This window comes from Pleurodeles waltl, chromosome 3_1 (assembly GCF_031143425.1).
Source record: "Pleurodeles waltl isolate 20211129_DDA chromosome 3_1, aPleWal1.hap1.20221129, whole genome shotgun sequence".
Taxonomy (NCBI): Eukaryota; Metazoa; Chordata; class Amphibia; order Caudata; family Salamandridae; genus Pleurodeles; species Pleurodeles waltl.
Window position 1 is genome coordinate 1942013940 of NC_090440.1, and position 26724 is coordinate 1942040663.

The following is a 26724-nucleotide window of genomic DNA, read 5'->3' on the forward strand; positions in this document are numbered from 1 at the left end:
AATCATTACAAACTACATATAGAGGGTCCAAATGCTACTCAAATGGTTTGCCGCAGTTACACAAAACTATGGATGTAAAATATATGTTGTTTTTCCCAGCAAAATTGAAAGTGTTACATGGTGGGAGATCCAGCTTCTTCACATTGCCAGAGGAGGTGTGGGACTGGCTAGAGGTCAACCAAACACACAAAGAAATTGCCAGAAACATTCAGTTGCTAGGCTCCAAAACAAGATGGACCAGTTCATTGATGACACAGCCCCTTGTTGGGCAGACAACCACACAGGCTGACCCTAGAACTGTGATCTGCCAGTATGGAACAATAGACCTGGAAGACAGGCAAAATGGTGGCGAGTGGTCCCAGGCTTAGGAAGTGGAAAAAGAGAACTCTCTGCTTGACTCAGGGACAGGTAATGACAAGACTCGTGTTGGCCAAGAGAGTTAGAGACTGCTTGATTTCTTATAACCTATTTATGAAATGGGTTACATAGTGGCCTGTGAAGGATCGCATTGTGTGGGGATTGATGGTGATGGGAAGAGCTTGTTGGATATATACATATTACTGTTGGTGCTGGGAAAGATGTCTGTAGAGACCACTTGGGGTGAGGATGGAATTGAGGCCCAGGGAAACTAGATTGAGGAAGTGGGGTCTTCTAGTCTCACCCCCCCTTCTTTTGGTTTTCCTGTACTTTAGCTGTAGTATCCCAGAGGGCTCTCATGTTTGCATTGTGCTGTTACTTAATAGTTTATCACGGTGTACTGTATGAGTGTGGTGTGGTGGTACAGTTGGGGGTGATTAGGAGTTCTGGGGACACACTGCCATTCTGAGAGCAGGCCGGTACCAGTTGTAATCCCTGAATTATTTCATATCAGGGATAGTTCAAATGTTACTGTGGGTAAGTAAATTAGTTGGAGTGGGGGTTTTAATTTGATGATCTGAGAAATGGGCATGCATAGCTTGTTTGTTCTGTTGTGTGTTTATACAGGAGTTGGGGAGGCTGGATGAAGTAGTTGTTATGAAAGAAGCAGCGGTATTGGTGCTCAATACATTGTGGCCTGCGGCTTGGCCTTATTTGCTGTGCCTGACTGGTTGGTAGAATATCCTTGCTGATTGGGTTTGTCTCTAACACAGTTGATAAGGCTTTGTATGAAACACTGAGGAGGAAATCATTAAATACATAGATATCCCAGTGGTATATGTAGGGGAATTCAACTGTGTATTAGGTGGCCAACTGGACAGGCAGCAACCCAGGAGGTTCCCAGAGCCTCTCATGATGAGTGCATTAGTCGAAGTGATGGACAATCTTGATTGTATTGATATTTGGAGACCACAACATCTGGGTCAGAGGAAATTCTCATGTGACTCCCCTGTGCATAAAACATATTGATGCTTGAACCGGTTTCTGCACTTTTGGTTAGGGTTGGCACCAGCTTCTGTTGATGGTAAAATGTAATACAGACAGGATTGACCCTTGCGTTCCCCTCAGTAGGCTGCACCCAGAAACCTCACAGGATTCTGTCTTCCGGTTGGACCCACCGGGCAGTTATTTCTACATACTTTATCATTAATTGGACCTCAACAGATACCCGTCAGAATGAGTGGGAGACACTTAAAGTGGTGCTTCGGGGTGAAGGCCTATACCAAATTTATGGCACCTGCAGGCAATTGCAATGCTAACTGTCAGACAGTGTGAAGGAGATAGTTAGAATACGAAGACTGACAATGATGTGTTGTTGGTTGGCAGGCGCAGAGTGGGGGAGGTTTGAGATAGGTTGGATCATTTAACCAGATGAGAATATAGACAAAGGCTACATATGGAGGGTGACAAAAATGGGTGACTAGAGGCTTGGATCTTCAGCAACAAATAGACCACCTCCTTAATACTGGCTCTCTTCATGCCCGGTGACTTCGTAGTGGCAACACAAACGGGTATTAACAAGACCCAGTGCGCATACATAGCCACACTATACATGAAACCCATTGCACACTCTGAAGCACAAGTGAAGGATTTCCTAGGATTGGTATGACTCCCTAGGATTTATATAGCACAGGGGGAGGAGCTGGGTGTAAATATATAGGGAGAGGAACTTTTGATGTCCATAAAAGCTATGACCCTATACAAGGCCCCAGGGACATATAAAAGTCCTTCTGAGTTCTATCAAACCTTTGCAACACAAGCCTCTCAGAAGCTGCTAGTCATCCTTAATGAAGCAAGTGATGTTGGTGTCCCCCTACCATCTATGAGATAGGCCACAATTACTATGGTTTTAAAAACAAACAAGGACCCGATGAATCTGGGCTCGTACAGGCTTTTGTCCATGATTAGTGTGGATACCAAGGTCTTATCTAAGGTGTTCGTGGCGTGGTTATATTGAGTGGTAACATCTCTCATCCAGAGGGGTCAGTGTAGTTTTATGCCAAGGCGGAGCATGCATGTGAATTTAAGGAGACTCATTTGTGATGCATATGGTAGAAAGCACAGTGATGGAAAGAGCCCTTGTACATATAGTTTTGATGCATGCAGATAGCACACTCATATATTTACAGTGCCCTCATTTATCAGTGCCACTACTATTACCGATGTTGGAATGGTTCAGGGGCCAATCTGGACTGTATATAAATAAAGACAAGCCAGTCTTTTTCCACTTGGCTGGTTTGGTGGGAAGGGAGATGATGGCTCTCCCTGATGTAGGACTGCCCTGTGAACTGCAGAGCTTTCCCTATTTGGGTGTCTCAGTTACACATTTGCCAGCAGCACAATACATATGCAATATAGACAGAATTGTTTTGCGACTAAAGTCCTTGGGACAATTCTGGAATAGTTTGTTGGTGTAGGTCATGGGCAGGATAGCTATAAGTAAGATGGTGTTTCTCCCTATATTCTTCAGAATTCCAAGTGCCTCATTCCTATGCTGCAAACATGGATTATAGACTTGACTGAATCGGCTCTTGCTGAGGTGTGTTGCTTGCAAGAAGTATAGAGACATTAGAATGCAAAGATCGGTTTGGAAATCTGGAGGGAAATGGTTGCTCTCCTCACAGAAGATCCTGACAGCCAGCACACACAATTAAGAGACTGCACAGATAGTTCATTAGAAGAGGGGGAGAGCACATAGTGGCACGGAGTGGAGGGGACTGGGCTACAAGAAGATCAGGTATTTAGTGTGTTTGGTATGCCCAGACATGGGTCTCGTGCACTCTGTGTCACTGGAATCAAGCTCTACCTTGCTGGTGAGCCCTAACTAGGGCGAAACCAGTCCTGAGTTGCTTGTTTTCTGGTTCAGGGAGGACCTGGCCTGGCAGGTCAGACTGCACTGTTCCCATTGGAGCCACTGGAGGGTCAAGACTAATTTGCATATCGTTAGCTCCAAACAGAGGAGGCATGATGTGCAAAATAACGATGAATAGAGTTGCGGCCCGAGTAATTACCAGCGTGTGAGATTAATTCAAGCATTCTATCCATCACTTTTTTTAATATACTTTGATGTGTCGCCCTAAGTGGGATGGGTATGCTCAGACATGGGGCCCATGTACACTGTGACTCTGGACCCAAGGTACACCTTGCTGATGGTCCCTAACTAGGGCGAAAACAGTCTTGGGTTGCTTGTTTTCCAGTTCAGAGAGGACCTGGTCTGGCAGCTTGGATTAAGCTGTTCACATTGGAGCAGGTTCAAGGCTGATTTGATATGGTTTGGTCCAAACTAACATGACAGTGTGTGCAAAATAACAATGGACTTAAATGCAGCCTGAGTAATTACCAGTGGCTGAGATTAATTCAATTATTCCATCCATTTTGTATATTTCACTGGTATGGAGAAGAAGCACACTGATTCAAATTGAAGCTACTGTCCACAACAGTCAATATCCCTCTCTATTGTAATGACAATGTATATCTCTGTAAGCATAAGGAACTGCGATAAACTGACATGTATCTAGTACCAATGTAATTCTGTGTTTCACACGTTATTATAATGAAAAAATGCAAATAAAAATGCTATTCTAAAAGAAAGAATAACTTAGATGGTGAGTCATAAAAAGACCTTTGCTTTGGCTTTAGTGGGCCCGGAAACTGCTCATCTCTGGGTAATAACAGACTTGAGACACCTTAAAGTGCAAATGTCTGGCCTCCAAATTGATCAGTTTATGGACGGGAAGACCATTGTTCCAGAGGTATTGAGCAGGGTATAGGGGTTGCTGCCGGTTTTGTAACCTTTAATTATATGTATGACGGTTTTCTGCTGCTGGCTTACAAGATGGTGTGTTTAGCAAAAGCACCATTTGGTTCTTGTCTGGTAACCATGATTTAGATACACTCCAGGGTCCTACATCAAAGTCTAGTTTTGGCCTATAAAAGTCCATCCATTTTAAAGCAGTTGGAGTTAGCCCTAAAATACACTAGGCGGTATTCTCTTGGCAAACATTTGGAACTCTTAGCATTGTGTTTTGTATCTGCTTTCAGTCGTTTATGAAGGCTCAGCAGCTTAAGTCAACCAATAGATTTGATAATGATGGAATGCACAAGCTGAATTGTAATTTGGAGGCGTATGAGGGCCTTACTTGATCGTTAGAATCTTTTGCATACCCAGTCCTAGACAGTGGTAGCTACATGAATTTGTAAATGGCCCATGGTCTTGGACGCAGTTTCTTCTCTTTTGATGCATAGTGCTGGTTGTCAAGCTCAACACGTACCACTCAACTTGAAGCTGGATAATCGCTAGCCATAAGCGGAACACATGATTTTCAGAATGGAAATTTTGGGGCCCGATTCACTAAGGGCCACCACAGTCAGAATCTCAGCACTGCAGTTACTCATTGTAGGGATTCCGCCACAAGTGCAGACTCTGCCACAACTGTGGAGCCCCCCCCCCACGAGCGCAGAGGCTCTTCGTGTTTAAGATCTAGACTTTTTCACTAGACCAAGAGATTCAAGACTTTGCCATTTGTGTGTGGTTATGAACAAGACTGTTCAGCACCTGTTTATTCGAGTGTCCTGCATCATCATGTATTATATCTCTATCTTTCTGTTGTTTTGCACCTGCGGCCTGGAAGTTGGTGACACCGGAGAGGTCCTATTAGACGTTTTGTCCAATTTAAGTACATGGCAAGAGTGTCATGCAATGGATACATGAATAAATATCTGATTAAACACCTCTGAATATAATAATCAAGTATTCAAGTATTGAGTGAATCTACATGAATTTTAGTTGCTAGCTGAATTCATGTGAATTTTTGTAGATGATTATTGCTTATTCATTGCGGTGCGACTTCTGTATTGTATATGCCTTAAAGGAATAGTGTGTGTTTTTGATCATTGAAACCAAGCGGATTGTGCAATTTTCCTAATGAAAAAGCAGATATGTAACACTTTCATGTACAAAACCATATTCGACGTCTGTTCCTTACAATTGTTGCCTTGTGTGCTGAAAAGGTTTCCTGAAGCCGACAGAAACAATAAAAAATAAAGGAAACAAAAACGATTTTGTCCTTCCCTATGAGGGGTTATCTCACGTTTGTCTCACGGAAATGGCTGTATTCTTAAGTGCATAAGAATGTCAGTTATAATCATACCTAGGCTGAAGAACCTGGAATATGACACTTATGATAACCAAAGGCTGAATGTGGCAAAGCTGTACTCCCCCTCTCTGGAGGCAGATGCAAGCCTCTGCCGGACCTAATATGAAGACTGACACAAGACATTCCAAAAATATTTGATTTTGATGATGCCTGATTCAAACTCAGGTCTTATGAACATGTGTATGACATATTTTATATTTAATGTGATAGCTACCTTTAAATTCAGAAATTGAATAAGGCTCACAACAGAGCCTGCACTTTACTTGGCAAGAGGTGTAGCTGTCAAACCCGTCCATTCCTATCAATCTACTTAGAGTGAACTCTGGATCCGCCACTTTCAACCTCTGACTTTCTGCAGCAAGGTTCTTGCAGCCATTGGCTGGAGGCTCACCTCAATGGAGTATGCTTCTCTCACTTAATGCTGTTGGCTGTTTGAGTGTACCCTCCGGACTCTACTGGAAGGCTTCCACTGAATTGCATGAGGGACTACTTTGATGGCTAGCTACTGTTTGTCTCTCTCTCATGTGGTAGCACTGCATGTGTATAATTTTAATATTTGAATTATACTATGACTGAAGGAGTAATTAGCCATGGGCTGGAATTTTATGGAAGAAACTATTTAATGCCTATCACACACTTTAATTCATGTTTATAGCTGTTTTAAGCTGTCACCAGAAAAACAAACATATCCGCTTTCACCCCCCTACAGCAGCAAAAATGTTTATTGAGTCTCCAACTCTGTCCTGACTGTCTGTACTCACAATGCTCTTTGGAACTGTAGGGTTCTTGCCATTTTTGTTCCTTTGACTACACTCCCCCTCCGACTGTTTAATTAATCTCCACACTTTGTCAGCGGCAGCTTCTCGAAAAGGGCTGAGGAGCATCACCCATGCCCATCGCTGCATGAAAAGTATAATGGTAATAAAAGGATTTTATTTTCACTTTATGTTTTCCACTGAGAGCCCGAACTGAGTGTGAGGACCAGATGTTGTGGGTCCATTTTAGTTCCATGCCTGGGCACAGGAGATAGTATAGCTTTTAGCTTGCGGACCTGTTGCCCTTTTTAACCTAGTCCCCTTTGACCTATTTATCATACTCTGTTTTATTGTATTTAATTATTTCTTTCTTTTTAGCACTGCTTGCAGATGCGTGCATTTTAGAGAAATGTTTTCATTTTCCTAATCAGTGTCATTCTGAGAAAGCATCATTATCAGTGATGTACGTGGGTAATGTCATCATGCTCTTTTTGTTTTACGTTGACAAGAACAGAACGTAAACATGTCAGGTATTTGTTATGTAATTGCCGACACAAGTTTCCGCACACAATCTGATGTTTAGGTAAATACTCCCGTCAGGAATCCTGCACAAATAATAACACGTGTCTTATAAAAATACCTGCAAGACCAAGGTTGCTAGCGGGGGTTCCACCAGGATACACCATCTTGCCTCAACGCCGCTTTGCAGCCAATCTTAGCCTTGTTACTCTACGACTCATGATCTGGAGACTAAACGTGACCCTTGACCCTGATTCTGGCAGGCAGGTCGCTCCATACACTGCTGCCACGTGCCGACTCCACTCTGCTGCCACTGTTCTTGCCCGTTCTCCTGAGCGCTTCCTGAGCACTTCCGAGCATCCAGCCGCTGAGCCCCGCGGCCCCGCCCCCCTCTCTCCTCCTCGATTCTCTTTCCTTTTTGCCCATTTCCTGCCACTGAGTCCCGCGGCCCCACCCCCCTACCTCCTCCTCTATTCTCTTTCCTTTTTTGACCATTTCCTGCCGCTGAGCCCGCGGCCCCGCCCCTCTCCCTCCTCCTCGATTCTCTTTCCTTTTTTGACCATTTCCCGCCGCTGAGCCCCGCGGCCCCGCCCCCTCCTCAATTCTCTTTCCTTTTTTGACCATTTCCCGCCGCTGAGCCCCTTGGCCCACCCCCCCACTTTCCCATTCTCCGATCCCTCCCTCCTCCCAGCTGCCACTCCCTCCCACCTCCCCTCTTATGGCAGGCGTGGCACTGTGAACGAAGTGACCCTTGACCCTGCTTCTGGCAGGCAGGTCGCTCCATACACCGCTGCCCTGTGCCGCCTCCACTCTGCTGCCACTGTTCTTGCCCGTTCTCCTGAGTGCTTCAGAGGATCCAGCCGCTGAGCCCCGCCGCCCCGCCCCTCCCTCCTCCTCGATTCTCTTTCCTTTTTTGACCATTTTCCGCCACTGAGCCCCGCAGCCCCGCCCCATCCCTCCTCCTCGATTCTCTTTCCTTTTTTGACCATTTCCCGCCGCTGTGCCCCGCAGCCCCGCCCCCCCCTCCTCGATTCTCTTTCCTTTTTTGACCATTTCCCGCCGCTGGGCCCCGCCCCCCTCTGCTTTCCCATTCACCGATCCTTCCCTCCTCCCAGCTGCCACTCCCTGCCACCTCCCGTCTTATGGCAGCCATCCGCATCTGGACCGCGCCCAGTGCCACTCCCCCTGGCCCGCAAGGCCCCCACACCTCCCCACGTGGCTATTCTGCCAGTGACCTCCACGCCCTCAATCCAGGACACCCCCCACCTGCTTTCAGTCTTCCCCAAACAACACCAAGGGAACTTTCTCCTGCCAAGCTTGCTGCTTCACCTGCACCCTAAAGCACCACGACAGACCTGCCAACAACCACCTCAGCTGCCTCCTACTCTTCACCGGCTCCATCCACAAACACGCAATTGAACTATGGGGCCTACTAACCTCAACCTCACCAGACATCGCCTTCCTCAGCGAAACCTGGACAAACTCAGCCTCAGAACCCGACACAGCCATAGCCATCCCTGAAGGCTACAAAATCACCAGAGGAGACCACACCAACAAACCAGGAGGATGAATCGCCATAGTCCACAAAAGCACCATCAAAGTCTTGAGTAGCACCCTGACACCCTCAACCTTGCCTAGCACCTCCACTTCAAAATCCACATCAACGCCAACACCACCCTCAAAGGAACCCTGATCTACAGACCCCCATGCCCCTGCTCTCAATTCTGCAACGCACTAGCCGACATCGTAAGTGCCAACACCCTCGACTCCACAGAATACATCATCCTCGGCGACCTGAACTTCCACCTAGAAAACAACAATGATGCCAACACCACCAACCTGCTGGACAACCTCGCCAACCTCGGCCTCAAACAATTTGTCACCTCACCCACCCACTCCGCAGGCCACACACTCGATCCCGTCTTCTCAGCCAGCAACCACGCCTCCTTCAGCCACACCACCGAACTCAGCTGGACAGACCACCGCTGCATCCACTTCTCCAACCAGAAACCAATCACTCACCACCACCGCACACATCCCCCCCGACGCAACTGGAGCAAAATATCAACGGATCAACTGATTTCCACCCTCACCCGGGCCCCACCCCCTGGGATCCCGGACCCCAACACAGCCGCCACCAACCTGCATCACTGGATAGAAGACTGCGCCAACACCCTTGCACCGCTCCAAAAAAAACCAAACACCCTCCACAGAATCAAGGCCAGCTGGTTTACCCCAGACCTACAGGAATCCAAACGGCTATGTCGCAGAATGGAAAAAACCTGGCACTTTGAACCTACCAACTCCAACCACATCGCCTTCAAGGATGCCATACGCAAATACCACCAACTGATCAGCACCACCAAAAGGACCCACTTCAAAAACCACATTGACACCAACGCTCACAACAGTAAAGAGCTCTTCGGCATCATCAAAGAGCTCTCCACTCCCAGGACCTGCTCCAACGAACCCCCGCCATCACAGGAGTTCTGCAACTCACTCTCAACCCACTTCCGTCGAAAGATAGAAGAAATCCACAACAGCTTCAACCCCCAGACCCACCAGCTGACTACAAACACCCACAAACCCAACGCCCCAAGCAACACCCACCTCCTCCACACCTGGACCCCCATCAATATAGAAGACACCGCCAACACCATGGCCTCCATCCACTGCGGATCACCATCGGACCCCTGCCCACACAATATCTTCAATAAAGCAAATATCATCGCTCCCCATCTCTGCAAAACCATCAACAGCTCCTTCGAGTCAGCCACCTTCCCAGAAAGATCAAAGAACGCAGAAGTCAACCCCCTGCTAAAGAAACCAAAGGCAGACCAAGACGACCACAAGAACTACCGGCCCTCCCTCCTCCCCTTCCCAGCCAAAGTCATCGAAGAAATCGTGAACAGCCAACTATCCCGGTTCCTGGAAGACAGCAAGGCGCTAAATACCTCCCAATCCGGATTCCGCAAAAACCACAGCACCGAGACCGCACTCATTGCTGCCACAGACAACATCAGGACCATGCTCGACGAAGGAGAAACAGCAGCACTCATCCTCCTGGACCTCTCCACAGCCTTCGACACGGTATGCCATCACACTCTCCGTACACGCCTCCAAAACGTTGGAATCCGCGACAAGGCACTCGACTGGATCTCGTCATTTCTCGCAGGCAGAACCCAGAGAGTCGGCCTCCCACCGTTCCTGTCAGAAGCCTCCAGATTCATCTGTGGCGTTCCCCAAGGATCATCGCTCAGCCCCATGCTCTTCAACGTTTACATGGCCCCACTCGCCAACATCGCACGAACCCAGCATATCAACATAGTTTCCTACGCAGGCGACACTCAGCTCATCCTCTCCCTCACGAAAGACCCTACAACTGCAAAGAACAACCTCCACAATGCACTTCACGCCATCGCCAGCTGGATAGAATCAAGCCGCCTCAAGTTAAACACAGAAAAGACAGAAATCCTCATCTTTGGCACCAACCCCTCAGCATGGAACAACTCCTGGTGGCCCACCTCCCTAGGATCCACACCCTCGCCCACCACCCACGCACACAACCTGGGATTCATCTTGGACTCCACACTCAGCATGACTCAGCAGGTCAACGCCATCTCCTCTTCCTGCTACAACACTCTCCGCATGCTCTGCAAGATCTTCAAGTGGATCCCCGTCGAAACTTGAAAACCGTCACCCACGCCCTGGTCAGCAGCGGTTGGACTACGGAAATGTCCTATATGAAGGAACAACAACCAAACTCCTAACAAAACTGCAAAGAATCCAGAACGCATCCGCTCGCCTCATTCTAGACGTCCCACACCGCAACCACATCTCCCCCCACCTCAGAGACCTACACTGGCTACCAGTATCAAAGAGGATCACCTTCAAGCTCCTCATCCACACACACAAGGCCCTCCACGACACAGGTCCAGCCTACCTCAACGACAGACTCACCTTCCACACCCCCACCCTCGATCTTCGCTCTGCCAGCCTCGCCGTCGCCTCCGTCCCCCGCATCTGCCGCACCACTGCCAGAGGAAGACCCTTCTCTTACCTAGCCGCCAAGACCTGGAACTCACTACCGCTCCACCTTCGCCAGACCGAAGAGCTCTTGACGTTCAGGAAACGCCTCAAGACATGGCTTTACGACCAGTAGCTCCCCCCACCAGCGCCTTGAGACCCTAACGGGTGATTAGTGCGCTTTATAAATCCTTTGATTGATTGATTGATTGAAGGTGCTGATCTCATCCCAGGGTAACGGGGTTGGGGGTGTTTCTCATGGACACTGTACTGGCAGGTTAGGCTTATAATGCCCGTCTCTCGCTTTAGGGTAGGGTTTAGGCCTTATTATTAGGAACTGCATAATTCATATTATTGCAATAGGCTGGGGGTGTTCATATTTACCACTTTTACCCTCACCATTTTGCTTCTGTTATTTCTCATCATGGTCATTGCAGCACATGCATTTTATCGCATATTGCAGTCTTTTCAATAAATATAGTGAGAACTGTCCTGCATCTTCGTCATTGCCTATGTGTGTGTATGAAACTTATTTCTAATGAGAGAAAAGGGGTAAGATTTGTTACACCATGACTTCCCTGAGAGTTCTCCAGAGTCCATGCACTAGGCTGCCAGAAATCACCTTTACTAATTAGGGTTTGGGTGTGGTACTGCTAAAGAGCCGGGAGATTTGACTGACAACTTCTAACTGGCATAGGAGTGACTCAGTCACCCACAAACAAAACGGTTGTTGCCCCTAATCCAGCAGTCTCGCTGAGAGACTAAACTCTTTCACGACAAGGACAGGAAGCAGCAGGGGAAGAGTAGTGCCCACTTCAGTTTGAAGTTTGCATGTCGGCTTGTCTGCCTGTCTTACGATGGCCAGCCTGACGGGCACACTTTGAACCTCTCCAACCCGAGCTACGTTAGACAGCCGGGTATAAAGAAGGCACAGACCCCCAGTGCCTGAATGAGCGCTGAGCCAGCCTGCTACAAAAAATACTGGTGCTTCTCTCATGCTGGTTAACATTATTAGCAGCACACCAGCAGCATCTGGATTGGATAGGGGTTTTGGCGCTGGGAACCCACTCTGGGATGACCGGAGAAGGACACAGAGGACCCAAGGACGTGCAGCCAGTCGGTAAGTAAATGTTTCATTTTCTTCTTAATTATTTAAGGAGTAGAAACAGTAACTAAGTTGCTGGCGCGCATCACATTAACGTTTTAAAGTTAAACATTCTAACTTGAATATGTTAATGTAATGTATGTCAGCAATTTAATTACTGTTTATTGCATGCGTTTTATTCAATTTTGCTCAAGCCTGCACCTTTTTTTTTGAGCCACTGAGTGGGCACTGTGAGAAACTTGCACGCCCTTCACCCTCAACTCCAGAGCTCGCAGTCGTGATTCTTTAAAAACACCATTTATCGCGAACCACGATTGAGAGGTCTGGCACTGGGCCCGAAGGCATGGCCGGTTTCTCAGTGCCAGCTCGCTCGCCCCACCGATGTCCATTGTCGCAGGCCGCCTCTACGCTCGGCAGGGGTTCTGCTCGCCTCAAGGAGAGCCGCGCTAGGACGGGGGACCTGGACCCTCCTCATGCTTCCAGCTGAGGTACCTGCGCATCACTTGAGCCGCTCAGGTAATGGCACGTGTCTCTCCCATCCTTGTGATCCCCTCACAGACACACCTGTGTGCTAGTGGCTGATTGACACACAGGCATGTACACTTCATTTGCTTCATGCCTGGGACGCCCCTCCCCCGAGGGCTCCGTACATACGCACCTCCACTGATGAGAAGGGACTTGAACCCCAGAACAACCACCGGAGCAGATGCGTCGACGGAGAGCAGGGACCAGGACGCGCCGTCTTCCCAGGGCAAGAGAAACCAGGATTTTAGGCTGTAGACAATTGAAAATGAGATGTTTTTTGCATAGTCTTTTCCTCCTGTCAGCAGAAATAGATTACCACAGTTTGAACTGACACAAAATGTACCGTAAAACCCCACAGGATCTGTAAAAAACATTTAATAAGCACAACAAATCCCCTTTGCTTGTGAAATGTAAAACACAGACAGACTAAAGACCGTAATTCACAAACCATTCTTTACCTTGGGATCGGATTTGCCTGCCAAGCTGTTGTTGCATGACTATTATGGCGTTTAGGTGAGTTATTTTTGTGAGTGAGGCGAGACTGCATGCGTATGTTGTGAGAATTGTATTTATAATGTACAAGCAATGGTAGACACAGTATAACCTGAAGGCAAACACAGTAGCACTATAAGAAAGTTTAGAAACAGAAAGAATGGAATTATTGAAGATTCACACAAGGGACGTTACATGTTGATGCAGATCCAGATTCGCACTGAGCTAAGCACACAATGCCCCCAGTTGCAAGGTGTGTGCATTTCTGTGCAGGGATACCGGTGTCTGGACTGAACGATTCCGGCCACTGTCTCCGCATCCGAGTCCACCTGTTTTCAGTCAGTCCTATAGAAATGGGGAATAACAACGAGTACCTGATTTTTCCAGGTCAGATGCCGCACAGTATTCCATTTCTGTGGGGATTACATCTCTCATTTACACACCTGTTCTGCGTAGGTGGTGATGAATGAATGGATGAATATTTTTTTTTATAAAACACGCAGATACCCAGGAATGGGGTGTGTCTTGGCACCGTGAGAAAAGGCTCAAAGAAAAAAGGGCCAGCCCAATAAACCTGGGACCACAGCAAGGCAATGAATAAAGAAAACACAATGGCGCCTAAAGGGGAAGTGTGAACCTCAACTTCCTCGGCAACCATAAACAACCATCACTGCATTGGTATGAACAAGAATCAAATCAAATGTATTCAATCAATGTAAAACAATAAGGCTAAAGATACCTTTTCCGAACACATTGTATTGGACGTTGCTCCAAAAATACCTCGGCTCAGTGAAAGTGAAAAGAGTGAATTCAAGCGTGCAAGTGCTATATAAAAAGCATATATGCAAAACGTGTGACTGGTTTGGGTATAATTGTTGTTAAATACCACTCCATGTCAGAGTATCATGTTTCAAATCAAATTAAAAAAACAGACCCCTAGTATCTTTGTCGACATTTCGACCACATTATACGACTTATACAAGGGTAGGGTGACCAGATTTTGAGGAGCAAAAACCGGGACAGGTCAGACATAAAAGAAGGACTAACGACTTTTCACTCACTTTTAAATCTGGCCTGTCCCGTTTTTTGCGTAGCTTTGTGAATGTGTGCGTATATATATGTGTTTATATATATATATATATATATATATATATACACAGGCACACACACACACACATTTACAAGACTATACATATAAAATTAGCTATGGCTTGACCTTCCACCCTGCACCCCCAACCCGCCCGCACCCACCTCTCTCTGCCCCCACTCTGTCTCTCTGCTGAGAGCAGACAGGGAACTGTGTTGCAAAACAGTAACAGATAAATTACTTTAATTATTGCATACTCCGTAGGTCTGTTAAAGGAGAGCATACCTTGAATTTATGTTTTCCTAGATAACCTGACCTTTGTCCCAAAAACCGGGACATTTATGTAATAATTTGACCTTTGTCCCAAAAACCGGGACATTTGTTTAAAATTAAGAGAAGCGTCGGGACACCGGGACAGTCCTCTAAAAACCGGGACTGTCCGGGGAAATCCGGGACGTCTGGTCACCCTACACAAGGGTCATCATCAGGATGGAAAAGGATTTGTGGAAGCACCAGAAATGGTGATAATCCCTTGTGTGGGCTTATAATGCAGCGATGTGGGGGACTAATCGCAACCAGCGCCAGTGGCATTTGCCAATAAGTCGTAGTGGTTATCGCATTCTAAAAGATATTAGTGGACTGCTTTTTAGTTTGAGTTGGAATATGATACTCTGATAGAGTGCTGTTTAACAACAATTTTATCCATGTCAGTCACAAGTTTTCTACATATGTATTCTGTGTAGCACTTGTGCACTCAAATTCACTCTTCGCTTTCACTGTGGTATTTTTGGAGCACCTTGCAACATAATGTGTTTGAAAAAGGTATCTTGAACATTATTGTTTTAAATGAATTGATTACATTTGAATTGATTCTTCTTTAAACCATTCTAGTGACGGTTATGTATAGTTGTGGAGGAAGTTTAGGGACCATTGTTTTTTCTTTAATCATCGTGAGAAAAGGAACAGAATATTATATGGAAAAGAGAGGTTTTTAGTTGCTGCCTAAAACTCAGAAGAGGGGATGAGCAAATGTGGGGGGACAGGGAGCTCAGTGTACCATATACATCTGTTGACACCTAGGTACCATAACTGGATCAAACAACTCTGATAAGTAAATAGGGTTGGAACCAGGAAGAATTGTACTTTGGAGAATGAGAGTGCAAGGCCTTATAAAGTACACAAAGATATGTAAAAGTACAACCCTTATGAATGGGAAGCCAGTGCAGAACCACCAGATGAAATATGGGAGTAGATCTTTACACCTACAGTAGGACCTGCTGGTACATTTTGGATACTCTGCATCCTGGGAAGAGACTAGACCGGGTGTCCAATGAAAAGAGCGGTGCATAATCTAGACGGATAAAGGAAGCAGTTGGACTAAACGGGTGTAAGTCTTCACAGTGGGCTGTGCGCTTCCAGGGGCGGGAGTGTTACAGGCATCTCTTACGCTGTAGGAGGGGCTTGGTCAGGGCCTGGATCTATGATCTGCTTACCTCATTACATTTTTACGGGCTGGATTTTCTGCACTGTAAAATAGAGGTCTGATGTTCCCACACTCCGGTATTTCAGGTGCAGGGACACCGGGCCAGGTATAATTGGGAATACCACTCCACTCAACTTGGAATAGGACCCATGTCATAGAAGCCTTTCTTCGTGGCTGTCAGAGAAACCAAACAGCATGGATTTAATGAGATAGGATTTCCTCATAGCTATGGTGTGATTAAAGCCAGACCGCATTGCGATGATGACATAAGGACTCTAAACAGTATGGATATGCAGTCACACAAGCCAAAATGATGGCAGTGAAGTCGCAGAAGTCTTCTTGCAGTGATGCCAAAGGAAGGACACTGCACAGATTTAATATAATTGTAGCTATCATGCTTGGCTAAGGGTCATAAACGTCAGGATGTTTCGAGGTGCTTCAAATAAAGAATGGAAGGTGGCTAGGAAAAAAAGTGACTCTTTAGGGCTTACAAAATATATCTGGAAAACATGCCTGTAAGGTTGGCAATGTTTTTTTTTTTTTTTTACAGAAACAGACACTAGTGAAACATATTTATACCTACCAGTAAAACTATATACTATACAGTGGCAGTCACAACTGTATAGTTATAGTTAGAACCTATTGTAGATAAGAAAAGCACTTTTTGGTTTGATAATAACTTTTGCACCATTTGACAAATCTTCATGAAATTTTCCAAAAGAAAAGTTCATGTACACCTGCTCCTTCGTGGAAAGTTTTGAGGTGATCTGTCAAGTGGGAGCCAAGACTCAAAACAAAGTTTCCCCATGTAAATTGTAATAGGAAAGTTGAACAGCGATACTGCGAAAACAGCTGAAAGGAATTACACCAAATTTGGCAGAAAGTTAGATCTTGGTCCAGAAATAATGCTTTTTATGATCTGATGTGAATCTGTGCAGTAGTTTTTACAAAATTAAGGTTAAAAAGGTCTGTGCACTTGGACAGCTGGGTTCCTGGGAGGCTTGCGAAAGTCCTGCAATCACGCAATGTCACATAACAGAGCAATCCGAATGGTAGAGGAGCTTTTTTTTTTTCTTAGTCGGCTGCCTCACTCTTGGTGAGGAAAAGGCTCCCACAAACTCCTGTGAGAGATCGTGCACTGACTGGCTGGCTGCAACATGAAGAGAAATATTGCAGTCTGTATTTCAGGACTTGGTCCCACGTCCTGAAAAAAAAAAACAAGCAATGGCAAAGTCAATAGATTGGTTTTGTCAGTGTTTAGTTTGACATATTACACAGCAGCATGAGCTGTATAACATAGATTAAAATGTAAATAAAAAAGTGCTATGAGCGTCCAGCGTTGACCGCATTGTAGGGCTTTTTAATTTTAAACTTTAAGTCATGTTTTTAAAAATGAAAGTGTTGCTATGTAATGTAAGTGGTGCTCATGTAAAGCAATCCAATACATTCGGGCCACGTTTGCGCTATATAAAAGAGTCCCAAAAAACAATTAAATAAAAAACAAGTTACATAGCACTGTAACACGTTTTTCTTTAATTATTTTTGGGGGGTGATTTTATATGGCGCAATCTCGACCTGTAGGTATTGTAGTGCTTTACATAAGCACTACTTACGTTACAGAGGAACACTTATTTTTAAAAACATGTATTTAGATACGTTCAGTTATGGTTACAAGAGTGTCTTATGGAGAGAAACTGAAAGTTATGACCACTTGGTCCTGACTTACTTGATGAAACATGAGTCTCCGGCTGCTGTGCACAAGGTGTCCTCCCCGTCCTGAATGTTAGAGGCTGACTGCCTAACCTCAGTATAAGAAGGCGGGAGCAAGTCATAATTGCTCCTGAATTAATTGCAGTTGTGCCGCTAGTTGTGAACTCGCGAGGAATGTTTTTTAAAAAAATGCCCTTGGTATAGGTGGGTGGGAGCAGACCGTAATTGCTCCAGAATTATTTTCAAGTGCACCGCTGGTTAAGAGCAGGCGGGGCATATCTTGTTTTAAAAATGTCCCAAATGTAGGCATAACAATGTGAATGGGATTTGCGTTGTGTTAATGAATCACTGTGTCATAGACATAAACAAAAGCATAGGCTGGGTTGTCTCTGGTAGAGATGAGGTGGGTGCTTTTTAATAGTCACGTCTGCAAGAGGGAGTGATTTTTAAAGAAGCAGCATCCTCTATATGTAATCAAATGCCACCTTCTCAGAGTTCTCTTTTCACCTAGCCTCTGCATAATTTAGCAGCTTTTAAAATCCACAATAAGACTCCAATCCGAAGACTGGGTGCAGGAGGCTTACACCTCACAATTAAAAAAACACTAACTTGCAAGCCTTTTCAAGTGGCAACTGAACCGTCATAATTGACAACAACACTGTGCATGGTGGGGGCCTGAGGTATTGTTACTTGAATTAACTATAACTGAACAAAGTGGTTGGGGGAATATAGGTTTCTTTAGTTCAAAATGTTAAGTATAAAGGGACATTTTCACCTAACTATAACGTTGCTTTAGCCTTTGTATTCTTTTTATTTTTCAGTGATTAAGAATTACATATATACATGTATATATACATGTAACATTACAAAAGAGGCCCAGCTAAAAGAACTACCACAGGATGGATAGGAAAAAGGATTTTCCTGCTAGAAAAACCCTCACCCACCAGGGTTACCCCTTGGTGGCATGCTTCATCATTGGGTTTCTTCCCGTTCCGCTACGAAGCAGGGCGTGCTACGACGTACGGGACACGTGGGAGCACTGATGTATTCTTTACAATGTGAATCACAGGAGGGATAGGAGTGGTGGGGTCTTGGGTGAGTTAAAAATACATGTCTCCTAGTAATTCCAATAATTTAATAGGGCTCTTGGAGGCGGTATGATTAAAAAGGGGCTGCGGAAGTGGGGGATGTAATGTACCTTACTTCCTAGTCTACATGTTTCAGAGCCTTACCCCTAGGCTCCTCTTCTGGACCAAGGTGGACTCCCTGGTGCCACTCCTTGTTTGACTACTGCTAATAAAGCATAAATAATACATGCTCTGTGATATGGTGCAATTCACCTTACTAATGTGGTGTCATCAGATGATACCTATAGTTTATGGTGTCCGTCATTGATACTCTGTAGTATTTGGACTCTCATATTATAGCTCCTCCGGGAGAGGGGTGTGCTTGTAGTCAGATCCCGGGGAGGTCAGCATTAGATAGAGAGCGGGAGTGTCACTTTGAGTAAAGTGTGACTACAAGCACACACCCCTCCTGGAGGAGCTATGATATGGGAATTTGGGAGCAGATAACTTAAAAACCTGTATTCCCCAAAGACTGTTTAGGCTTTCTTTCACTTTTCTGAATAAATTGTTAAAACAATGGGCAATGATGCAAGTATTTACTGCATACCTAGGGTTTTACTGCATTTGCCATATAATTTAATTTGCTAAATAGGCAGATTTCACAAAAAATTGTATTTCTATCTCAAATGCTGACAGAGAATGTGTTACACAATTTACATATACTATCCCATAGACTTTAGATGACTCTGCAGCCAAATTTGATCTTCCATGTCACATAATGCTAGCAGGCTGACAGTGTCCGCATAAAGCTCTGCAAAGTGGTTGGGGGATTCTATTATGAAGACGAACTCTGCATTTCACAGACAACCGTTAAATATTTATAATTTTTCATGGTTCCTTGTGAAATAATTTGTTTTAAACCACTACATTTTCTGCGATTTAAGGACAAAATATGTATAATGTATATTTCCATGTAACAAAATGAGTGTAAGCAGATGTGCATCCCAGGCGGGTGGAGTGCACGATTGATAGATAGTCAGACTTTCTTTTGTCAAAAAAGGAACAAACAGGTATTCTTTTGAGCTTGCCATTAAAAGGCAGCTGTTTCTTGATTCATAAACACAGGCTTGGCTGTCCATACATTCTACGTTTTGAAAGAAGGGTTTTTTCTCAAAACAAAACGTCTAAGCCAACGCTTACAGCAAACCATGGGATTCAGGCCTTGTCCCAACCCGCCAAGGGCAGCCAACCCCTACTGCGCACTATCTTTGTGATTAATCCATAACTACATGTAGCTATTGTCACTGTGTGATATATATTTACATCTAGACATGTACTTCAAACCCTTGCTGCCATTTTAGGATTTGGGAATCTGCGCATCCTGAAAAGGTACAGAGGATCCAAGGCGAGCTATATGCCCAAGAATCACAAACACAAGGCGAGCATCTGTGACACATGCATTTCCTACAGCCGATTTGCAGATAGGAGTCTAGAACTGCAAACTCTTGAATGGGAAAGCATGGGTAGGAGACGTGAGCCCTGGCTTCCCGGTATCCAGGCTTGAGGCTTGCCTAGAATTTGTTGTTGCAAAACTGGATCCAGTAATACAAAAATATAATACAAAATAAGCCCGAATAAAAGCCAAGCTGTAGGAGCGAAAATAAGACCAGGCCAAAGGCCAAGCTCCATGACTCATGGCAGGTTGGGCGCAGGGCCTGGCCACAGGCAACTGACACCTGCTGCATATGGCCGAAAGCTGTGTGCAGAGCAACTTTGTCGCTCACTGTGGATTAGGCGTAGGGACTGGCTGCAGTCAAGCACAGCAGCCAACCCATGCTCCATACTGTCATGCATAGTGGGGATGAAAATTACATACATCATAAAATATATTTTTTAAACAAGGAAAATTCACTGAAAAAACCTGTTACTGTTCTGTGTCAAACACACATGAACCAACAACATTTGCCAATTATAGTTATCAACACGTATAGCACACACCATCACTTATGTGCTGCCTGCAATGCTCAAAACACTAATTTGTTTTTGGTACAGAAACAAAGAAAAGAGCTGTTGAACGAAGAGTATGGCGAGCAGTGGTAGTTAAGGCATGTGCTGGGTGAGTTTGTAATATACCTAGTGAATTTCATTTGTTTTGCACATGAGCCAGAACCACAGATCAATTTTAACAAAAAATTTCAGTTTGTGTATGGGTGTGTGTAGATACATACACCAGTGTAAACAAGTGCGTATATTTATACTTGCTCTGGCGTTGGTTTGATAGCTCTTTTTTTGTTTCTGTACTGCTAACAAATTCGTTGTTTGAGCACGGCAGGTAGCACACAAGTTATGGTGTGTGTTGGTAACCATAACTGGCAAATGTTAGTGTGTGTGTGTCTGTGTCAAAGTTTGCACTCAATGCTGACTCATTCCCCTTAAAGTGAAGGGTGTGATAAGGTTGTGACATGGCTCCCTGTGACGATGGAATATCATTTCACATTGTTGTCTATGGCAGTTAGGTTACAAAACTATTTTTTAGGGCTTGTTCCCTCCTTTCTGGATTCATAGAAGGCGGAGCGGGTGACAGAAGTTGACCAAAATGAATACGTGAATGGAATATGCATGTTTAAAGGGTTTTTGTGAGTGTGCCCATTCCTGTGTCTTTTCCGGAATACCTCGGGCTAATGAAGCCAAGCATCACATGGCACCTACCATTGATGTAACTTCTCATATGACCACTGGTGGGCGTGTCCAGTAATTTGGTGAACATAGCTGCCACAGCAGGAAGATCTCAGAGAATCTACAGGGAGTAAACAGATAACCTTAGAACCATAGAACTGTTCATTATAAGTACAGACAAATTGCAGTGATGGCATGTCAAGGGTATTTTAATATTTCTATCTGTTTTACTCATTGTACCAGCAGTGTGATCTGCGACACAATGTGTAGTGTTTTGAGACTACACGGGCACCTGCGAGACACTGTGAGTGCAAGTCCTCAGAGAAGGTGCAGAGGTCTTGGGGGACATCAATGGTGTAATGGAAACTCCAGCAAATGGAGAAAAATCTCTGAGTAGATAGAGGGGTAGGCAAATTTCACATGTCTGAAAACCACATTTACAATAAAGGGTGCGCTGTGAAAAGGTGTAGGGCCCATGGTTAGAGGGACGCCTATGGAAAGGTGAAGAGGTTTCAGAAGGAAGACTGGGTCACTGTAACCCCCCATACAGAGCTAAAGATCTCCCACCAAGGGAGTATGAGTTGAAGAGTTAGGAGTGGGTGCTGGCACCTCTCAGAGGATGGAGAGAGTTCTGAGATTTTAGGAAATGGAAAGATATTTGGTGGTGTGGTGCAAGGGTGAGGTAGGCCCTCCGCGGAGAGTGCGACAGGAACGTGGATGATTTGGGCATGGATAGCTTCAGTCTTCCAAGGCTATCATCTGCTAACCCTGGCTTTCTATTGGTGCCCTTCTGTCTCCGTCTCAATGCTTATAAAGGAAGTAGCAGGAGCATAAAGTGAAAAACACTCTTAGACATCAGAACATTAACTCCTTTTGATACCCTCCGACTATGACGTTTTTTGTTCCAGAGCTGTCTTCACGGCCACTGAGATGAGGTGTAGCACGGCCAGTACTCGAGGCCACCAAAGGGTCAACCGGGGCACGGCCTGGTACCTTAGAAGCCGCGGGCTGCCGTGCAGGCGTGCTGAGCCGAAGGCGCCCAGACGGACCCCGTGAGCCTGCCCTGCGCACGCAGGCCAGGGCGACGGGATATATTTCAAGCGAGGCGCAGAAGTGCTGAGTAAGTGGGAGATTTACAGGCACACGGCCGGCCTTCTCCAGAGCTCATTTAGCGAGGTGCTTTGGAAGATGTAGGGCCTGCTTCTGCACACTTCCATCGACTGATTCCAGCCCTCCGCCTCTCGCGCCTCCTGCGCGCCTCGCTACTCGGTGCCAGAGCTTTAGTGTTTCCGGGTACACCAGGCTGCTCCCGCCACAAATTAGGGAAGATGTACTGTAAAAGCCAAGCAGAATGGATGTTTCGCTTACTCTGAGTGCGGTCACTGAATGTCATTTGTACAGGAGGGACCCAGCTGCCTGCAGCAGTGACATTATTCACGGCCTCTCTTAGATGATTGCGCATAACCCTCACAGCAGACACCGCACCGGCCAAGGTGCAGAATAACCCGCCACCGCCAAAGCCAAGAGGTCTGACTTTGTGTCTGAGGTGAAAGGACTTTGTGTGATGGTTACAAAGATCTGTTTTGTTTGAGTGTGATTATGTACGGTGGGTATCTGCAAGTAACAGTATTTTTTACAGACGTCTTCATCTCAGGAGCAAGATGTCCATTTGTCTTGGGAATTCTGCTCCGTTCTTTACCTGTTAAATCTCTCACCAAAATCTTCATACCAAACTATGCCCTCTTTTCTCTCTCCAACTGCAAGTGATATGACCGGAGCTTCTAACCCGAGGCCTTCAAGCTGCAGTGCTCAACCCTGTGAGACTTACTGTGTGGCACCAGGACAACTAGACAAGGAGTTTGTTGCCCCCGTGTCGAGGCAGCACCTAGACTGACGTTACCGGAAGTAGTGCCCTGTTGATAAATGTGGGTTTCCAGCCCATAGGTAGTAAAAGTACAAAAACCTAAAACACAAAAGAGAGAAAAGGAGCCAGACAACAGTTTTGCAAATCCTACACATACAATCCTCGATCATCGTACCAGAGATGTTCCAAACCGTGGACCACCCTATGCGCTGGACAGTGCACTGTTAACCACTGCATAGTGTACCTCCACCAGCAGCACCACATGTTTTGCAGGGCAGTACTACTCACAGAACAGTGCACCCCTCCAGCACATTGCATCATCACCCTCAAAACCTTGCTCCACCACCTATAGCAAAATGCACCATCGACCACTGAGTAATGTACCTCTGCAAATGGCAAAGTGCACCAACACACACAGCACAGTGCATCACTACCACAAAACAGTGGGCATTAGGCTCAATTAATATCTATAGCGTAGCAGCAGCTTCTTTAAAAAGTCCAAGCCAGAACCCCTTTACCACTGGCAGTTACTAAGCTGCATGTGGATAGTACGCATCAAGAAATTGTTCATATCCATCCAAGGAGAATCTGGCCTGGCAATTTGGTCTTGACCGTTCCCACTGGAGCAAGCTGGAGACTGATTCGCTCATGGCTGGGTCCAAACTGAGGTGGCATGGTATGCAAAATAACAGTGGACTTGGATGTGGCCCAAGTAATGACCAGTTGCAGAGATTTAGTTCTAGAATTCCATTAATCACTTTTTGTATACTTCAATGTGTTGTCTTAAGTGGAACAAGTATGCCCACACATGGGTCCAGTGCACACTGTTTCATTGGAAGCAAGCTCTATCTGGCTGATGAGCCCAGATAAGTGCAAAACCAGTCCTAGGTTGCTTGTGTTCCAGTTCATGAAGGACCTGGCCTGGCAATGCGGGCTAGACTGTTCCCATTGGAGAAGGGTCAAGACTGATTTGTATATTGGCTGAGTACAAACTGAGGTGGCATGGTGTGCAAAACAATGATGGACTAAGAGGCACCTCTGAGTAATTAATAGTGGTTACGTTTCAGTCAAGCATTCCACCCGTCACTTTTTGTATACTTCAGTACTTTAGAAAGTGTATCCTTAAAACCATTGTGAGATGACCTGCCCTGAACAGGTGCAACAGGTGTTGGTAATTGCAGACAAAAGGTACTTGTAACAGATTACTCATGCTTTCAGGGACAAAGCACACAAATTCAGGGCCATTCATGAATAATATAGACAGGTTGGTTACCTTATGCCATACTGTTAATGGCAAGGGAGCGTGAGGAGACTTTATATATGGTGTTCCACAGTTGACAGGTTGTTTGAGAACTCCAATATCTGTACACGTGCCCCTCATTTGTTTCATGCCTCCACCCACTTTCTACCGGCTCCTTTTTCTGTTTTCTTTATCTCTTTTCTAGTGTGGAAACTCCAGATATATTGTGGTTATTGTATTAAAGGGTATGTAGATGGAGTTTATCCCATTTTAAACTAATAAAACTTCATTTAATCATAAATTTAGATTAAGTAATGCTTGATACCAAAAGCGGTTTCACCCAGACCTCTGCTCTTTTCCACAATGTTCTTGTTGCAATACTAAGGCCTGCCAGCAGGACCAGTAAGAAAAGGGAGCTTTTCCTTCCCTGAGTAGCAAAAGGCTGAAGCTTACAGGATCAGTGTTTGTGATATATACAGGACTTTCCATTCGCCTCTGACTGCGACTCTGGCTGTCTTCTGAGGAAGAAACACAAATAGGAGACATTCCTCAGGATTAGTTTCCCCTCCAAGCAAATTATTCAGTAAACACAGCAAAGAGAAAGTAAATGCAAACAGACAGTGCAGTTTTGAGAAAATCGAGGTCGCCATTGCCCATCAGCAAATGGATGTGTCATCATTGACCATTCCGATGGAACTTGGTGGAACTAGGTCATTTCTGCCTTTACACAACCAGACCTCGCATTTGGCATTTTGCCATTTGCCAAGAAAATACCAGATTGAGACAGACAACATAGAATCACAAAGATGCCACCCATCCCACGTAATTATGCATTTTATGGGGGAAGGGGTACCTGGTGTCGACCTACAGGTAAAATATATTAGACACACAGTCAATGCAAGAACCAGGCCAAAGACTGGCATTGCAGATGCAATGAGCCTCTTTCAACATTGGACTATGTGGTGTTTCCCATAGGCCTTTGTGCATGTTGCAATTGCAACCTCAACCTGCAAGACACATTTTTTACCCTGAGTCAAAAGATATTGAGTACTAAATGGGCGAGACTAAGTTTGATCCCATTCATTTAGTAGTCAATATCCCAGCATTTCCTGCTCTTCTTGTGCTCCAGTCCTTAGAAGTCGGCAGCAGGGGAGGCCATTGGAGTGACAGAGACAACCAATGACTGGCAGGAGGAACAATGATGGAAATGGAATTGATTGAAGCTGGATGGGAGCATTGATCACAGGAGAAGATCCTCATCCAATATTGTCACGTTTCCACATTTACATGGATGGCATCATGGAAGAAGGGATTCTCTGTGGTCGAGGCCCCCCGTACTTCCCTTCCTGAATCTCTCTCCATTCTGGCTACATCGCCACTGATATTATTCTCACTGTATGTACAAAGAGTTTTATAGCCTTGTTACGTCTAATGTATGCACACACCATACCTGACATCATTTTAACTGTATGTAATTCTCAAGCACTTTGTCAACTTCAGCGAAAGCCCAATAGAAAAGCTAATGGAGTAATTAAAAAATCCATGTAATCCCATGGACAGGATAAAGACTCGATAGACAGCCAATCTAAGTAGTGGTTAACAGCTAGTGAAGCAAACAAGCCATTGGCTAAAGAGGGATGATCCAAAGCCCCATTTTGTATGTTGGTTGGTATGTTGTGTGGTGTGCGTTGTGGTCACGTGAGTTATTGCCAGACAGTTAAAGCTGCTAGAATCGCGCAGTTTGACTAAGTGTTGATTCTATGATTAAAAGTCTAGTCCCATAGCACTGTAGACCGCCTCTGTGAGGAATACATATTGCATTTACCTCCATTAAAATGTTTCACTAGGTCCAAATCAGTTAAGAGATGATGGAACTTCCTTTGCTTGGCCATGTGTTACCTACTATTTCAGATACAACTTTTTTCACAAGCACATCCATGTTTGAATTGCACCAAAAATGGCCTCTTGAGCCACCCTTTGTCAGTTTAAAAAAGTTCTCCTTTCACATTAATCCCTTTGAAGCACACTCTGAATTTCATTGGTTATGTAGTCAACCTAGCTGTTTTCTCAATTTATTGTTCTAGCCTCTGGGAATCAATGTCTGCTACTGGAAGGAAAAGGTTCCTGGTGCCTATGGTATCCCACAAAAGTTCCCATGCTTTGTTGCACTAGAGCCCAATGGGGCCCCACACGAGGTCTATGGACTGCCATCTAATGAATATCCTGGACTTATGAAGGTGAGATAAGGGTTGTATGTTAAGGAAATATACTGTGTGGTTCAACAGAAGCATTGAATATAAACAATTTCAGGGACCCACTTTAGTACCAGTATTACTCTCAGATCATACCAGAGCAGGAGCTCTGTAAGGGATCAATTGGGAATCTTTAATATGTCTGACAAGCAATAATTATTTAGGCAGTCCAGTAACATACATGAGTATCTTCCAGCGTACTTACAATTCTTGGAATGTTCTACTACATATGGGAGTTGGAGGACATTGAGTTATTTCTGGAATTTAAAGGAAACATAAGGTATGATGCATATTAAAGGAAGAAACAATGGTTGCCATTTCCTATGTAGAAGTGGGTCCTTGAGGGGGGG

The 26724-nt window shown here is 45.2% G+C and overlaps 1 protein-coding gene across 2 annotated transcripts in view; it reads left to right on the forward strand.

Moving 5' to 3' along the window:
- PIPOX (pipecolic acid and sarcosine oxidase) overlaps positions 1 to 26724 on the forward strand; it is a 217672-nt gene that overhangs the window by 167702 nt on the left and 23246 nt on the right. For both annotated transcript variants that reach the window (XM_069226217.1, XM_069226218.1), the window contains exon 5: positions 26207 to 26359. In XM_069226217.1, the coding sequence (XP_069082318.1) occupies positions 26207 to 26359 (153 nt within the window). The remainder of the gene's footprint in view (positions 1 to 26206; positions 26360 to 26724) is intronic.